Source organism: Lissotriton vulgaris, unplaced genomic scaffold (genome assembly GCF_964263255.1).
Source record: "Lissotriton vulgaris unplaced genomic scaffold, aLisVul1.2 SCAFFOLD_3745, whole genome shotgun sequence".
NCBI classification, from domain to species: Eukaryota; Metazoa; Chordata; class Amphibia; order Caudata; family Salamandridae; genus Lissotriton; species Lissotriton vulgaris.
The window spans coordinates 95,341-114,062 of NW_028250016.1; the positions used below are offsets into that span (position 1 = coordinate 95,341).

The following is an 18,722-nucleotide window of genomic DNA, read 5'->3' on the forward strand; positions in this document are numbered from 1 at the left end:
CAAAACAGTCAATTTCTACCTTACTTGCAGCTCAAGAGATACCTCACCAACAAACTGACTGGCCACCAGCTGCTAATGTCATATCTACCATACACTACTATTGCATGGAATTGGGAACTTGTAAGAAATTTGTGTGGGCCTCTATTACACATTAATAGACAGGCTATAATTTCACCAGACACTGCAATACCGCTATAACAGGAAGAAAACACATTGCAACAAAGAGTACGATGAAGAAGTCTGGAAAGTACTGGTTCAAGATCATGACAAAAGCCTCTGTGATGTACAGCTGATGTTCACTTTTTTTCAAGATCCTACATAATTGACATTGGACTTCTTTCAAATTGTGTAGGACAAAAGTCAGCCATAATTCAGAATGCTCATGTTGTGCACACCCTAAGTTATAGATAATACATATTCTCTGCTTCAGTCCACATTTACGCCCAAATTGGAGCCCAATTTGGCATATCCTTCACATATTAAGCTCTTGGCTATAACGCGATCAAGTGAACTCCCTCTCTCACACAGTTCTCAGGACATTGTCAGAATCACCAACCACCAAAAAAGATGGCTGAAAATGGCACAAATCTTTGCCAAGATATACATATTAAGACAACTGGACATTGTTGTCACCACCAGACTTTGAAGAATGGACCAATACAATGGTAGAGACCGAAAATGACACCCGAACAGCAAAAATGCAAATAGTAAGATGACATACACAAGTCAATTTTTTGTGTGAAAATAGCGCTTATAAGCACAAAGCACCATTCACTGTGATTTGGCCTTCCTAGACTAAGGGAAAGTCACAAGTCCCACATTCCAGCCGACGAAATGATGGATATGGTATACAAGTACCAAGTTAGTCCTGCAGAAAATGTTACATTCTCAAAATCTGGCGCAAAGTGTACAGTTTGTGATGGAGGATGACGCGAGGCGCAGGAAGAGCTTCACAGATGGTCGACTCATGTTAGAGCAACAGAGGGCCGAAACAGGATGAGGCTCACTTAAGAAGTAATTCCCAAATGGTCACTGAAAATGGATCAACCACACGATTCGGGCAACATACTGATTCCTGATGTGCCTCTAACACACAATAAAACAGTAGGGCTCCCACAAAGAACTAACAGACTCTATAGTAAAAAATTACGCATTTTTTACGCTTGTAACATTTATCACAGTTTGGTTCCTATCGAGGAGCCATACAAGCTACTCACTCTCCTTTTTAACTCAACGCTCAGCCCGAAAGAAGCATAAATCTTTTTGTACTATCTACTATTTTTATATGAACTTATTCTTATTTTATCTCTTTTTATAACAATTGTATTTAACTAAAGTTTTCTTTTTAATTGCCAATACTTGCAATGGTTTTAATTTAAAAATAAACAAACAAAAAAAACTTGTGTTACTGGTTGTCGTCGGTGGTCGCTGTAGAGCAAAAGGTTGGGTTCAACTGAGATTTGCATTGGCAAGAGCCTAAAACTTCAAGGTTTCACCTTTCTTCTTAGGAGGAGCTCTTCTGATGGCAGCCAAGTGTCTATGACCTAAGAAGGTACCTCTTGGGAATCAGGGACTCACTCCGGCAGAGGTCAGCAACGCTCAAGGAGGTCCAGTAGTAGGTCATGTGGGCAGGTGCAGGGAGGAAGTTTGTTATGTCCCTGTAGCTCAGACAGGAGGTCAGCCAACTGACTCTTGGAGTCACTCATGTTAAGATGTAAGCACAGGTTCAGTCTTCCTTCTCATAGAGCATTTCAGTCCTTAAGCAGCAGGACAGTCCTCTAGTAGTAGCAGGGCAGTCCTTCTTCTGTCATATCCACAGGTCAAGGAGTGAACTGATGTACTCAAGATTTTAAATAGATGGTAATTTATTCCTGATGCTTGACAAAAGGTTTCACTTACCTGTCGTTCGGATTTCAATGAGTATTTCTCATAGTTATGCTTCAAATGATAGTTTATTATTATTTTATGCTTACTGCAATTATTTTGATTTCTTTCAATGGTGTTTGCCATTCTGGAAACACTTTTGAATAAGTAATCTCTCTTGCAATGACCTTGGTCCAACGTACCGGCAGCAAATATATTTTTTACTGTGTGATAGTTGTCTTCCTCTGAGCATATTTAAAGCATAGGTCCAAGGGTCGGTCATTTCTAAAATCCACCAGAATCCCCCAGCAGAAGCCACCTCCTCTGCTTAAGTGTTTTTATAACACCTGTGAAGCTGCATGGACCATGTAGCAAAGGTCCTCATTTAGACACAGTCTCCTCATTCTCTTCACTTTGGATTTTTGGCTTTAGGAATTTTTGCACTTTTCAATTCTAGAGAGTGACAGGGAGTTTGTAGTATACCTCTTAAATAACTGCACAACATTAGTTTCATGTTAATCACCTTTATTGTAAAGCCATGGTAAATAGTGCAAGCAATACAGCAGTGGTGTGCAAGTTAAACTTCATATATGAGGTGCAGTATGCATTTGTCAATCACATATGAGACAAAAACATATGCCTTCAAAGAGAACAATTACATTCAGGTTTTGCTGAAGTCTAAAAGGACTCCATTTACACAGGGCAAGGAGAAGTGCTTGTGCAATACAGAAAAAAATATCTTATATATCAGCTAAGACACATCTTATGTGTACCTTGTAAGCCTTAAGGATTGTGTGCTTAACATATATAAATGCAACATACTCGACAATGGAAGCAATTGCACCATTACCAAATGCTTCTTTACTGAGTAGATAAAGTTGTAACAGGTGTAGCTATGAATACAATAGCTATTTCATATCTAAGTGTCATAAAATGCTATGGAATTTAGACATTTTCACCCTGTTTTAAAAATGTAATTCACAAGTAGAAGTAGATTGTGTGTAACTTTCTGGAAAGGGGACTTTAGAATAATGTACTTTGTGCTTCCTGAGTGTAAATAGGGTTATGACTGATTTACCTCAGCACCGTGCACCATAGAATCAATGCATATCCTTCACTGCTCTAATGATCCCCCACTCCTGGAAGACAATGACTTGGCTTCTGGCAGCAGGGAAGAAGGGGTGTTGTCAACAAATGGTCACTTAGCAATATGTACTCATCTGGCAGGGAGACAGGACCAGCTGTCTGAAAAAAGGCATCTTTCACACCTCCATTTGACAAATGCATGTCACATCCAGCTTTCAGGATCTACAGCCATTAATTCCTGGAGACACCATAGACGTTCGGGCTCCCTCCTAGTCCCTGTAAAGACAGAGGGAGTACACTTGATCTGTAGAAAAGAGTGGTGTTCTGGTCAGGGTCACTGTTGGAAAATGCCCTTTAAGTGTGTTCACCCCCATGCTTTTTGATCCACTGCTGATTGTTATGACTCTGAAAGTGAACTAGAGCCTGCAAGCCAGGCCCCAGTGCCAGTTCTCTCTCCTGTACAACTGTTAAGTGTAAATTGACCCCCATTATAAGTCCCTAGTATATAGTACCAGTGGTACCAAGGACATGGGAGTTAAAGGGGACCCAGGGCTTACAGGACTGTTTGTGCCACACTGACTGACCCAAGTAAATGACTGACAGCAGGCCTGCCATACGCTGCTCCATTTTGACTTTGCCCTCACCATGTGTGGTAAAATGAATACACAGCTTTTGATATATGTCAGTCACACCTAAGGAAGGCCTCCTGAGCCCAGGAGGCAGGGTGCCTTATATTAAAGGGGTGGGCATGCAAGTGCAAGATTATATGTCCCTATAGTGGCCTTTACCATCAAAGTACACTCTGAGTGATAGACGGTCTATAGGATAACATGGGCTGGCCCCAAGCAAACCCGAGGCTGGCAGCTCCATTATGGTACCGCCTACATATATTGTGCTTGTTATCAAACAACGTGCCTTCTCATCCCTGACACTAATCTCATGTTGTGGTGATATGGCATACACCCAGGTGGCTACCTTAGAGGTTGCCCACCTAGTACCCCAGTTTCTCTGTGTTCTGGCTGGCAGGTCACGTTTGCTGCCACCAAAATAGAATTCTGACCTCCTACCAGCAGTGTGATCACTCCAAGGAGTCAGGAACAAAGACCTTGGGCAGGAAGGAGGTCACACTTCCTCCCTCCCTGGAAGGTTAGTGAAGTGGCACATCAAGGCATCGAGCATCAAAGGCTACACCACCTCTGATATGCATCAGGGCTGAGCCCAAAAGGAGAAAACAGCCCTCCCTGCCCAGGCACATTTGCACCCGGGCAGGTGTGGAACTAGGTATACACCCCAGAAGGTTAGCCACAACTCCTAGGGTGGGTTACCTGGTCTGTATAGCTAAGGAAGACTTCTACCATTTTAAAAAGTGACAGAAATAGTGGGTTTTCACGGTGGATGTAGCCGTGACCGTGACAAGTATGAAAACAAGTCTTGCATAACTCTTAGCTTTTTGCCATAGTTAAGTGGGACTTCATAATAAAGGTAGCTGGCCTTGTGGAGCCTTACCCTGTTACAGGTTCCAGTTGTGCGCTGCTGGTGGATTTTGCGGAACAAAAAAGAAAGGAGGTAAAACAAGGGACTGAGTTGATGCAGCAAATCTAGCCAATAGGTGAAGTACCCATAGGACCTACAGGCCAGCTTAGCCCTACCTAGAGCTTTTGGTGCAAAAATCAACAGATTCAACAGAGGGCACCAACAAAATATTTCATTTCAAGGTATTTTTACTGACTTTGCCTGATCAAGGACTTGGAATTCCGCAAAAAGACAAAAGGCCTTAATTAAAGTTTAGCAAATGCTGGATTTTTGCCTCAAAAAGGCAATTTTCCGTCTGCCCCGTTTAGAGTGTACAGAGCCTCTATAAGGCCAGATGTCATCAATCAATCAATCAGTAAACTTGTAAAGTGCACTACTTACCGGTGAGGGTCTCAAGGTGCTGAGGGGAGGGGGGCTGCTACTGCTCGAAGAGCCAGGTCTTGAGGAGCCTTCTGAAGGTGTTATATTGGAAACAGTGGTCCCAACCAAATTTTTTATCAACAGACAAATCTGCACAAAAATGAATTAGTTTAGTGAGCTTCCTAAGTCAAACGCTCAGTTGAATCAATCATGATTACCACTCAGGTAACCTATACACAAGATAGTTCTTATGAAAATACCTGACACAAACCAAGAATTTATTTTGAAAAAACGCAGGAGTTTTAATGATTTACTCCATTTCAATATGCTATTTTTATATACATTTATACAGTTATATACAATTGCAAACTAACGGTAAAAAGGAGAGCAAACAGCTTCTAAAGTGGTGCAAGAAAATGAAAGAAGAGAACGTGATTGTGGTGAGAAGGGTGTAAGCCTCGAAAAGAATAGTGACAAGTGAAAAGGGGAATTTTTACAAATACAGCTGTACTTAAGATTCAGCTGATATCACAGAAAATGCCACAATTAGTTGCTGTTATATTTCATACATTTATACAGTCAAGTAATGACATGTATAATGGTTTTCAACAGTGGTCCTATCTGTACATAAAAAGAAAGGCGTCGACGTTTCGACCCGTCTTTTGGTACATGGGCAAGTTGGAGCCTCGACCTGCGGGTCTTCCTCAGGACGAAGATTGCACACACGTTTTTTACCGTAGACAATTCATAGAATTTGCCTAAAATGAAAGTTATAAAATTGGTGGTCAGGTTATTATGTTATCAGAAGTGGGTAGGTGACATTATCCCACATTCTAGGATTCGCTTACCCACTAGTTGTTAATGGGCTGCCTCCGTCCTCCAGTACTGGGATAGACGGGTGGTCTGGTGGACCGAGATGGGACACCTGTAATTAATAAGGTATCGGAGGTATTGTAAAACTTATTCAATCCATTGTTGTACATACAATTGAGTTAAAAATTTCGAAAAAATGGGCTTACCATAAACTAGATGGTGCAGCGTCTGTAATAGGTGTTCAGGCGTTAAGGTCAAGGACACTCAATTAATATATTTGACCGAGGTGAACCACCTGTAATTAATAAGGCAGGTACATTCTGCTTTACTGAACTTTTTTGTAGAAAATGGTCCAATGTAGCTAATGGAAACGTGTTACAGAACTGGGCTTACCCTGGACTTGGTGGTGTGGCGTCCGTATTGGGTATTCAGGCTTTTGGGTGACAGACACTCGCGCAAAAGCGCCCCCAAACACTGCATAGGAGACAGCAATTGGAGGGAAACAATGAATCCCAAGGAACCCAATTTGGAAGTAATTGTGGACATTAATGCGCCACACTACGATTTTCATACCTTTTAAAATGCCGTGTATCACGAATGTCACCCAGGCAGAGCATGCACGTATTTCTCGTCAATTTCCTCCGCAGTATAGCGATTGAAAATCGCGCTGCAAAAACAGATATTTTTATTTATTTATAGCGTAAAATCTCACACACGGATCTAGAGATACTCACTAATTCGATTTCGATGCTTTTTAAGTCTATTTCCTACCTTTGTTATTCCGCGTTGACCGCCTTCAAACACCAAGCTGCCATATTAGGATCAGGCGAGGACGCGGTAGCGTCAATTGCGTGTATTGTAGCCTTCCGGTAGAAAGGGACAAAAGACTACCTAGAAGGGTCGGCGAAAAAAGCCGAAAGTTCGTATTTTTTACTATTACAATGGGGATATTATTAATAGCACAGACATGCCCTGCCAGGTTGGATTAGCAAAAGAATTATTATTGTATTATTAAAATTCTCCGGTCTCCAGGTCTTGGGTGTGCCGCAGATGGGTGGGGAGGGTGTTCCAGGTCTTGGCGGCGAGGAAGGAGAAGGCTCTGCCGCCGGATGTCGTTCGTTGGATGCGTGGGACGGCGGCGAGAGCGAGGCTGGTGGAGCCGAGATGGCAGGCGGGGGTGTAGAAGTTGAGTCTGTTATTCAGATAGGCTGGTCTGGTGTTGTGGAGTGCTTTGTGTGCGTGGGTGAGGAGCTTGAAGCTGATCCTCTTGTTGACGGGGAACCAGTGCAGGCCTCTTAGGTGGAAGGTGATGTGGCTGCGCCGCGGGATGTTGAGGATCAGGCGGGCGTAGGTGTTTTGGATGTGTTGCAGCTGTCGCATGTGTTTGGCTGGGATTCCTGCGTAGAGTGTGTTTCCTTAGTCCAGCCTGCTGCTGACGAGGGCTTGGGTTACTGTTCTTCTTGTTTCGGTCGGAATCCACTTGTAGATCCTGCGAAGCATGTGCAGGGTGTTGTAGCAGAAAGAGGAGACAGCGTTGACCTGCTTTGACATGGAGAGGGAGGAGTCGAGGATGAATCCTAGGTTGCGTGCGTGGTCCGTGTGTTATGGTGCTGTTCCCAGTGTGGTAGGCCACCAGGAGTCGTCCCAGGCGGAGGGGGTGGGGCCGAGGATGAGGACCTCTGTCTTGTCTGAGTTCAGTTTTAGACATCTCCTCCTCATCCACTCGGCGACGGCCTTCATTCCCTCATGGAGGTTGGTTTTGGTGGTGTGCGGGTCCTTGGTGAGGGAGAGGATGAGTTGGGTGTCGTCTGCGTAGGAGATGATGTTCAGGTCGTGCTGGCGGGCTACTTGTGCGAGGGGGGCTATGTAGACGTTGAACTGGGTCGGGCTGAGGGATGAACCCTGGGGTACGCCGCAGATGATGTTGGTGGCTTCAGATTGGAAGGGTGGGAGGCGAACTCTCTGAGTTCTGCCGGAGAGAAAGGACGTGGTCCAGTCCAGGGCCTTCTCCTGGATTCCAGCTTCTTGGAGGATTGTCCTTAGTGTGAGGTGGCAGACTGTGTCGAAGGCAGCTGACAGGTCTAGGAGGATAAGGGCAGAAGTTTTGCCATTGTCTAGTTGGCGCCTGATGTCATCTGTGGCGGCGATGAGGGCTGTCTCAGTGCTGTGGTTTCACCTGAATCCGGACTGGGATGGGTCTAGGATGTTGTTGTCCTCGAGGTAACAGGTCAGTTGTGTGTAGACAATCTTCTCGATGACCTTTGCTGGGAATGGGAGCAGGGAGATGGGCCGGAAGTTCTTGAGGTCCTTGGGGTCCGCCTTGGGCTTTTTGAGGAGGGCGTTGATATCGGCGTGCTTCCAGCTTTCCGGGAATGTCGCTGTGTCGAAGGAGATGTTAATGACCTTCTGTAGTTGGGGAGGCGATGGTAGCGTCTGCTTTGTTGAATACGTGGTGTGGGCAGGGGTCTGACGGTGTTCCTGAGTGGATAGAGTTCATGACCTTGCGAGTCTCATCATCATTGATGTGGGACCAGGAGGTCAGCTGGTTGGTGAAGGTGGCGTTCGGGGTGGAGGGTGCCGTAGTCGGGCCGGTCGAGGTGTTGAAGCTGTTGTGGATGTCAGTGATCTTGCGATGGAAGAAGGTGGCCAGTGAGTCGCACAGATCTTGTGAGGGCGGGATGTCGTTGGTGTTGGCGCTGGGGTTGGAGAGTTCCTTCACTATGCTGAAGAGCTCTTTGCTGTCGTGTGCATTGTTATCCAGGCGGGCTTTGAAGGAAGATCTCTTGGCTGTTCTGATGAGTTAATGATGTCTGTGGGTTGCGTCCTTGTGGGCTGTGTGGCTGTCTGGTGTGCGGTCATGGAGCCATTTCTTTTCTAGTTTCCGACATGTGCGTTTGGAGGTCTGGAGCTCTTCGGTGAACTAGGCAGCTTTCTTGCTGGAGTGGTTGTTTGAGGGATTCTTGAGCAGGGCGAGAGTGTTGGCACAGTCGTCTATCCACTGTCTGAAGTTATGTACGGCGGCGTCTGGGTCGGTGGGGGGATTCTGGGTGAGGGTGGAGGCCAGCTGATCCTAAGTGACTTTGCTCCAGCAGCGGCGGGGTAGCTGTTGGGTGCGGTGGTGCGCGGTTGGTTTCTTAAAGGTGAAGTGAATGCAGCGGTGGTAGGTCCAGTGGAGTTCGGTGGTTTGGTTGAAGGTGATGTGGGTGCTTGTGGAGAAGACAGGGTCCAGCGTGTGGCCGGTGGCGTGGGTGGGTTCAGTGACGAGTTGTTGGAGGCTGAGGTTGGCGAGGTTGTCGATCAGGGTGGCGGAGTTGGCATTGTTGTTGTTCTCGAGGTGCAAATTCAGGTCCCCGAGGACGTAAACCGTGGAGGTGAGTGCGTGGGTTCTGACGATGGAATCACTGAAGAGAGCCCGTGGTCCGGGGGCTCTGTAGACGAGTGTTCCTCTGAGGGTGGTGTTTGGGTCGGTGTGGATCCAGAAGTGTAGGTGTTCGGCAGTGTTGAGGGTGTCATCTGCGTGGGTGTAAACCTGGAGGGTGGACTTGTGGGTGATGGCTAGGCCTCCTCCAATTCCGTTGGTACGGTCCCTGCGGGTGATCTTGTAGCCGCCAGGGGTGGCTATGGCGATGTCGGGTGCCGAGGAGTCGTTGACTGATTTGGTCCAAAGGGAGAGTGCTCGCCAAGGTTCACCATCAATAGAGGGGTTAGGCAGGGGTGCATTTTAGCCCCCATGCTCTTCTCGCTCTATATAAATGCCATAGGCGAACACTTGAAAAACATTGAATGCGACTACCCAAAAGTGGGAGGCCAAGCAATCCCTATCTTGTTATATGCCGATGATGCGGCAATTGTCTCTCAAACAAGAGTGGGGTTGCAAAGGGCGGTTACCACAGTCAGAGCCTTTATGCACGATAGGGGCTTGAAAATGAACATTGGGAAAATCTATTCAATGGTATGCAGTAAGAAGACAAAGAAAATACCATGTCCCATATTCATCGAGGATCAAAGACTGGAGACAGTGGATAACTTTACGTATTTGGGTATATCTGTGCACCGACAAGTGTCCTGGCAGTCGGCAGTCAAAACGAGGAAACTCGCCCTCGTTAGAGCTATTGGTGGGCTCAGAGATTTTGCTGGAAAAATAGGAGGGAGGCCTGTTAAACAGCTCATTGTCATATATAAAGCGAAATGTGCTTCAACAGCAACTTATGGGGCCGGTCTCTGGGGCATCGATAATAACATTTCCTCAATCCAAATAGCGGAAAATAATTTTCTAAGGTACCTCCTGGCAACACCGAAAGCAACATCTGTTTACATGATGCACATCGAGCTAGACCTACCATTCATTTCAGACTTAATCAAAGTGGAGCCCCCTCTTTTGTGGCATAAAATCTGGACCACCCCTGAGACTAGCCTGAATCGAGAAGTAATATTAGATATTCTCAAACAGGAGGGGGCAAAACATACGAAATGGTTGGCTTATGTCAAAAACTTTCTTGTGGACATTGGTCACCCAGAGTTCTTCACTGATCCTTCGACTCTGGAACTAATTTCAAGGAAAAATATGAGAAAGATCCTATTGGATTACCTGGAAACTAAAAGATGGAACAATCAAAAATTAAATAAAACACTCCAGGCATATCAAAGGGTGACACCCCATAAGGGGCTTCAATTATATCTGTCTACTGACTTTTCCTGCTATGCCAGAATGCTGCTCGTCAGATTTAGATTGGGCTCATTCTTTCGTCTCATAACATTTCTGGCATATAATGATTGGTCCCGAAACCTGTGCCCCTGTCCATGTGATGACATTTCTGTCCAATCTAACATCCATACTATCTTATTTTGCACATATTACGTGATCCCCAGGAAATCCCTATTGAGACCTCTATTAAAGAGATGGGGCCTGAGGTCCTGTAAGGACGCTTTTGAGCGCTTACAAGTGCTAGAGGATAGGGAAGTCATAAGTATCATGGAACAGTATTTAAAATTGTTGCTTAAATTCAGGAAATCGCTACAATGGCCAACGTGACAATGATGCTTGTTATTATACTTTTGTATAATAGTTCTTATTTCTGAAAGTTCGGTTCCCCCAACCTTTTTAAAATGAAATCATTTGTGTATAAACCTTAAATTTTAAATGAATTTGAATGATAATCATGTTTTTAAAATGAATTGTTGTTACCTTTCTTAACTATTGCTATGAATGCTTATGTGATATTTTTTTGAAATATCGAATAAAGCTTATTTTTAACTTTGAACTTTGAAACCAGGTCTCGGTCAGGAAGGCAACGTCTGGGGTGGAGGTGTCGAGCAGGTCCCAGAGCTCGACGGCGTGTTTGCATGCGGAGCGGGTGTTGAGGAGTATGCAGTGAAGGTGGTTGGGTCTGGTCCTTGGCAGTTTGGTAGTTCTGTCACAGGTGAAGTTGAAGGTGTGGCAGGAGAAGGGTCCGTGGGTGCGTTTCGGGGTGGACTGAAAGCAGCGGTAGTCTTGGCCGGTGTCGAGAGCGTGGAGGGTGGTTGCATCGTATCATAGTCTGGAGTTGTGGTGTGTGCGGGGACCAGGTGTTCTGGCGTTCGGCGCGGTCCAGGCATGGATGGGTGCAGACTGGCTTGCCTCTGAAGCGCCTCTGGCGCACCAGCAGCGTGGCCGCACAGCGGCCGGCATTTATGGCGATGCAGGAGGGAGGAGTAGCTGGGGGGCGGAGTGGGGCGGCGAGGGGGCGTGAGCGGGAAACAGAAGGAAAAGGGGGCATGGCCGCAGGGGGGCAGCGGCGGGATCGTAGACAGTGGGAAACAACAGCGAGGGAATAGAGGGGTACAGAAGGCAAAAGAGGGAAAAAACAAGTTAAAAACCAGGCAAGGAAAAATAAACAACAGAAACAGGGAGTCAAGCAAAGCACAAGAGGCCAGGCAGAATTAGGCGAATTACTCAGCGAGGCACAGCAACGGCGAACTCACAGAGGGAGGAGGCAGCAGGGGGAAGGCATGGGCACAGCTGGTGGAGCTGCGCAGCGTGGGGAGGGACCTGGCCTGCTAGCACACTTTGTTTACTGATGCAACCCACTTGGCTCACCCAACTGCCTCTCAATTGCACTCAGCTTAAAACTGTGCCTAGACTCCAGTAACTTTTGAACTGATTTTTTAAACTTGTGATTCGTGCTGTCTCTATGCTTTTTGCCTCAAACGTTTAAAACATCATATCCCAGGATCTCCTTATCCAGTTTTAATTGTCTGGTATTTGTTGCTCATTACATTTTTCTCTGTTTTTCAAAATTGGTGGGAAATATTATTGATAGCTTTCTCAACATTAAAATTGCTTGTACTGCTTGAACTTAAAATATTTGTGATTCTCAATTAGCAGGAAGACTCCTACCCTCAATGTGAGAACCTCAATTATTTTGTGGAGGATCAATATGGTTTAATGTATCTTAAGTGGCTAAAGTTGAAAGGTGCTAAGAGGGAGGTAATATTTTAAGAATAAGAGACCAAATAAAAAACAGGTATCTTAAGGGACTTCCCACCACCATTCTGAAGTAAAGACATTAACTCCTAAAAGAAAGACGTAAAAAAAACTTGGTGGCCATATTCTGTGATGCCAATAGGTAAGCACAAGCTATGTTGCTAAGGATGTCTTTATGTGTGCACAGGCTTTTATGTTTCAATCCACCCAGAATGAGAACCATAGGGGGTGGGATCATTAGCCAATGCTATATTACACAACTCTCTCTACTCGACGAATGCAAAGACAGAGCTACACAAGCTTCTGAAAACTCAAATCTACTGCCATTAGAGTGGCTTGTGGTTTATAAAGTTGCAATCATGAATACTCTGTTAGATGTGCATTCATTGGCTAAGGTTTGATTTCAAGTCTATCTGCAACATCCATAAGAGTATCTTTGATCAGGTCCTTGAAAAGCAAAATTACTGTTCATGGAAGAATAGTGAATGTTAAGAAGTAAAGGACTCCTTAGGCCTGGATCATTTTGTCTCTCAAGTATTGAATGCATGAGTATTGCCTGAAAAGTATTCCACGATGGCACTCATGGTCACTGGGTCTGAGATTTGAACCCTCACTAAGGTCAAATCAAAAGTGAGGACAGTATTGTTTGACTAAACCCAATTGATAGTTCTGGGCAGTAATCACCTCAGTGATTTGAGATATAGTAACCTTATTCCCTTCATCCAACCATGAATATATGATTGTGTGTATACTTTACCTGAGTGAAAGGCTAAAGTCTTCATGTAGTACTATGAACATTCAGTGGTAGATCTGGATATTTTTCTTCTTAACTCTTATGTTTCTCTGTTTTTTTCTAAAAAGGAATAATCATTTTCTCAGACTGACCTTGGGCATCTTACAAGGGCCATGGCAGCGGAGAACACCAGCAGCATCCAACCCTCATTCTTCACCCTGAGGGGCATTCCTGGGCTCGAAGCCTACTACACCTGGATCGCTCTTCCCTTCTTCTTCATGTACATCACTGCAATGTTCGGGAATGGCACACTGCTGTTTTTCATCAAGCTTGAGCCTACTCTCCACCAACCCATGTACTTTTTCCTTGGCATGTTATCACTGGTTGATTTTGTGCTATGCAGTACCATCATGCCGAAAATGCTGTCCATCCTTTGGTTTGAGTTCACAGAGATCTATTTTGAAGCCTGCATCACCCAGATGCTCTTCATTCACACGTTTGCCGCCTTGGAATCAACAATCCTGTTGGCCATGGCCTTTGACCGGTATGTTGCCATCTGCAATCCCTTGAGATATAATGCAATTTTTACCAACTCAGTAGTCATCAAAATAGGGTTGGCCTCTTTTATTAGATGTGTGCTTGCTACAACTCCACTCACCTACCTCCTTAAAAGACTGTCCTACTGCAACTCAAACATCATTCAGCACTCGTTCTGTGAGCATATGGCTGTGGCCAAGCTTGCCTGTGATGACATAACCCTTAATAACCTCTATGGCATGATTGTGGCTCTGCTGATTATTGTGGTGGATGTGATATTAATTTTAATAACTTACCTTCTCATACTCAGTGCTGTCTTCCTCCTGTCATCCAAAGATGACCGATTCAAAGCAATTAACACATGTGGATGCCACATCTGCGCCATCTTAGTGTTTTACATTCCAGGTATTCTTTCCACTCTAATTCACAGGTTTGGCAAGAATGTGCCTCTGTGGATTCACATCTTGCTGGTGACCAGCCATCACATGGCGCCTACTATGGTAAACCCTATAGTGTATGGAGTGAAAACAAAGCAGATCCGTGAAAGCATTGTGAAACAGTTTCATAGACTATGAAAGGACACAAAAAACACATTGCATTGTGGATTGGACCCAACCCTTCCAGGCAAAAAACACTAGACTAATATGAAAAATGCTTCATATTGTTCATTTTCAGTGGTTCCAAGCAAGACTCATTAGCCCACATTGGTCTATGCAAATGGCATCTGCAAAAGCTTGCGGGACCCGCTATTGGTCCCAGTCAACAGAAAAGGACCCCTTCCCCAGCCAAAACATTTTATTGATTATAACCCTTCCGGACTTTGAAGGAAAATGCTATGCCACACTCCTGCTGAATGACACAGAGCAGTGGGCCAAAGAACAAGGGATTAGGGCAGTGTTGTCACAGTTAAATGAAGAGGGTCTTGATCAGCCAGTTATCTTCATTAGTAGGCAACTTCCTCCCGAGAGTAGAGGTGGAGTGGTGTGGAGAGGGAGGCTTTTGCTGTAGTTTGTTCCCTGAAAAAATGGAGACCATATTTATTTGGGACTCAATTTTGTGTTAAAATTGACCACAGGCCTCTCAGATGGCACATACAGATGAGAGGGGAGAATCCCAAGCTAATGAGGTGGTACATTTCCCTATGGGGAATGGACTTTACAGTGGAACACTTATCTGAAGTTGCCTATCCCAATCTGATGGACTTTCCATGCTTATCCACATAGCTGATGAGGACTACCAGGGTGTAAGTTAGTAACTCATCACATTTCGTTTGGGGGGGGGGGGGGCTATGCTGAAAGTCATCCTGTGCTCTGTGCACCCAAATTGTTTGCTGACTGGTACTGGTGGTAACTGGCTCTGACTGTCCCTGGGCCCTTCCTAACCAGGACCAGGGTCAGTGCTTAGTTGAAAACACACTTAAAATACATTGAAAACACCTCCATACACTAGGGTACCTTATTGATAGGCTACCCCTATGATTGGCATGACCTCCCCTATAATGCCCTAGTACATAATAGGGCAGGGGATCAAAACTAACTTTAGGCCCCTAGTAAATAACAGGGTACAGCAGTTTAGATGCCAGCAGCCCTTTCTGCACTTGCATGTGTGCACTGCTGAGAGCCTGAGGTCATTTAATAGCAGGCCTTTGTTGCACAAATGTTTTTACATGTAAATTGTGCCCAAACTAGACTTTGGTGTTAGGGGCACTTACAAATTAATACACTACAATATTTTGACAAATTAGGTACCCCCAGGCTCGTGCCTAGGTGCCCCAGTTGTGAGGGTTCTTCTACTTATAATGGGGACCCTAATAAAAGAGGTTTTATATGCCTTGGGAATAGAGAATTTGCACATTTCACTTCCCTCATTGTAGTAAAGTGCTTCCCAAAATCGACTTTTGTGCTAGGAACACCATGGAGTGAGGATCTACATTACCTTTGATTATTCAGAACCCCTAAAGTCTCCCTTCAGTGTCTCAGGGATCACTGACAGAATATCGTGGAGGAAAATATCGACCAAAAACATCGTGGAAACTGGTCCTAGGTTGGGATGCGACTGGAAGGGGAGGGAGGTGGGGAGGGGGGTGGGGGGGGGGAAGGGTTTCAAACTCCCTCAAGTTGGGGTCCAAGAGGGTTAAGGGGGGGAGGGGAGGGTCAGTTGAGGAGCAGCAGCAACACACCATACCACACCTTGTACCACTTCCAATACAGGGACTCACCTGGGACAAGGGTCGTACTGCACAATGGCAGGTACACTAGATACCCCGCGAGTGGGTGACGAAGGGGTCACCGTGTTAACATGGAATGTAAATGGCCTTGGGTCAAAGATCAAGAGGGGCCTGGTGAACGCTTACCTCAAGAGAATAGCGCCTGATATCATCCTTTTACAGGAAACTCACCTCAGAGGCAATAAGTGCGCGTTTATAGCGAGAGGCTGCCATGTAGTGCTGGCGCATGCAGGGTACACAACAGATTCCAGGGGGGTGGCGATCCTCATTAAAAAAACGGCGCCATTCACCATCACCCGTACCTGGCTAGACCCACAGGGGACCTACGCGGGAGTGCAAGGGGTCTGAAAGAGGTGTAGGTACACGATTATTTCGGTGTATGCCCCCCCAAAGCTACAGGCACGCCCCCTTAAAGCGATCACCTCCATACTCATCAATACGGCAGACACGATACAAATAGTAGGTGGGGTTTTTAATGATGTTATGTGTGAAACACGGGATCGGTCAGGGACAAAACGTACACTGATGTCTGGAGGTGGCTCCATCCTACACAGGAGGCTTACTCCTTTTACTCAGGGGCTCACAGGGTCTTTTCCAGACTAGACTATATCTTCATGTCCTGACAGAATCTTACCTCGAGTGACACGGCGGACTATAAAGCAAGGGGACTCTCAGACCACTCTCCACTGTATGCACAGTTGGGGCGGGAGAGAGGGGGGAGGAGGGCGGAATGGCGCCTAGCGGCGTGGGACATCCAAACGCCGGAAATACTGCGGGGCATCAGAGCTGACATTAGGGTATACGTGGCCGAAAATGAAGGTGCGGATGACTCAGGGATCACCTTTTGGGAGGCGATGCAGCCGGTCCTGAGGGATCGAATACAGAGCAGGTTGGGAGAGGTGCGGCGAAAGCAGCAGGCTGAGGTAGCTAGTGAAGAGGCGTCTATCCTGGCCCTAGAGGCGGAATACCAGCAACGGAAGGAAGAAGTACTACTTAGAAAACTGTTGGATGCACAAAGGCACTACAGGGAGATGGTTACTGATGAGGCACGTACTCAGGCGTTGGCAACTCTCCACCGGTTGTATGACGTGGGAGATAAGTCCGGCAAACTCTTGAGATGGCTGGGAAGGAAAGAAAGGGCGGCAAGGTGGGTAGATCTGATCACGTTGACGGAAGGCAGACAGGTGCGCACGGACGAGGCCATAGCGGACGCCTTTGCGACATACTACGAGAGCTTTTATGGGGCCAGGGATTTAGGTGCGAGTGAGGACGCGCAGCAGTACATGTTTGACATGGAGATACCGACTATGTCCCCTGAGGCCAGCGCGGCTTTAGAGGCGGAGGTGACACTGGAGGATATATCAGATGCCATAGCCTCGCTGAAACCAGGGAAGGCCCCGGGGCCGAATGGCTTCCGGGCAGAGTTCTTCAAACGGGCTACCGATCTGCTGCAACGACATTTAAAAACCCTATTCTTGGAGGCATACCCGGCGGAGAGCCTGCCGCCGGACCTCGCCTTGGCCACTATTGTCCCGATATACAAGGAGTGCAAGCCTAGAGATGAATGTGCCTCCTACCGCCCCATTTCCCTCCTCAATATGGAGATAAAGATCTTGGCCACTATTCTAGCTAAACGTCTGAGGTTGGTAATAACGGACCTCGTGCATATGGACCAGTCAGGGTTCCTCCCGGACAGGGCGACCAAGTTGAACCTCCGTTGCACCCATAATTGGCTGCAGGAGGTTGAAGGGAGAAGTGAGCCCCACTGGTTCCTCTCCCTGGACGCGGAGAAGGCCTTTGACGCGGTCCACTGACCTTTCCTGATGGCGACGCTGCAGAGGTTTGGGTTTGGCCCTAAGTTTCAAAAGTGGGTCCGGCTCCTAAACTCAGCCCCGAGGGCATGAGTACGGGTCAACGGGAGGCTGTCCCGTGAATTTCAAATCGGCATGGGCACGCGCCAGGGATGCCCACTGTCCCCCCTTCTATTCATTCTCACTATAGAAATCTTAGCGATAAGGGTTAGACAAAACCATGGGATTCGGGGTTTCTCGTGGGGTGACTCCGACTCTACGCAGGAGAAGATATCCTTATAGGCCGATGACGTGCTGCTGTTTGTAACCGAACCAGACACGACAATTCCGGAATTGTTCAGAGAGCTAGATGGCTTTGGTGCTAGGACAGGCCACACTATTAATTGGCACAAATCAGTCCTCTATGACCCGCAAGGTCTGGAGCGGGGAGAGTGCCTGCCGGGGCTACTCATACATACCAAGGAGGGCTTTCAATACTTGAGAGTATTCATCACTCTAGACAGGGGACTTTCCTTTACCAAAAATATTGCCCGAGTTATGGAATGCGCAACGACTGAGATGAACAGGTGGCGACAGCTCCCGCTCACCCTATTGGGCCGCGCGGCGATCTACAAGATGATTATCCTCCCGAAGTTTCTGTACGCGCTACAGAACGAGTACTACCTGCTGTCAGCAAAAACTATGAATAAAATCCATGCAGATCTTCGGGCCTTCCTGTGGTTAGGGAAACAGCCGAGGGTGGCTCTGTCCACGCTACAGCGACACCAATACAGCGGAGGGATTTCCCTTCCTAACTTGGAGGCGTATTATTGGGCGGAGCACCTTACTCCAATCAATGAGTGGTTGCACGCAGCAGCAGATCACCCCACATATGTGTTAGAAAGGTCTAAGTTGTCTAACAAAAACCTACTGTACTATTTATACGGGGGGACGGTGGGAACATCGTTTCTACCGGCCACGAGGATCACGTTGACAGCATGGAACAAGGCTACGAGACGTATGGGATGGGACAAGAGGCCTACCCGACAGACGCCGCTGTGGCACTGTAAATGGTTGGGGGAACTCAGCAAACGTGATTGCAAAGGGGGAACTAAAATCCTTCCAGGTGCTTAAGGAAGAATTTGGTCTGCACAACACTCAGTATTACAAATATGCACAGTTGAGGCATGCATGGAGGGCACAAAACATCACACTCACGGATATTTCAGAGTACGCACCACTGGAGGGTAGGTAGCTCCAGGAACAGATATTGGGTCGGGCGGTATCCCTCACATATAAAACACTGACCAACAATAT

The 18,722-nt window shown here is 46.5% G+C and overlaps 1 protein-coding gene across 1 annotated transcript; it reads left to right on the forward strand.

The window, feature by feature from the left end:
- Positions 1 to 13,024: 13,024 nt before the first annotated feature.
- On the forward strand, positions 13,025 to 13,963 carry LOC147663420 (olfactory receptor 52K1-like). Its single transcript, XM_086950471.1, has one exon. It carries the CDS (start codon positions 13,025 to 13,027, stop codon positions 13,961 to 13,963), a length of 939 nt encoding a protein of 312 aa, XP_086806597.1.
- Positions 13,964 to 18,722: the final 4,759 nt, after the last annotated feature.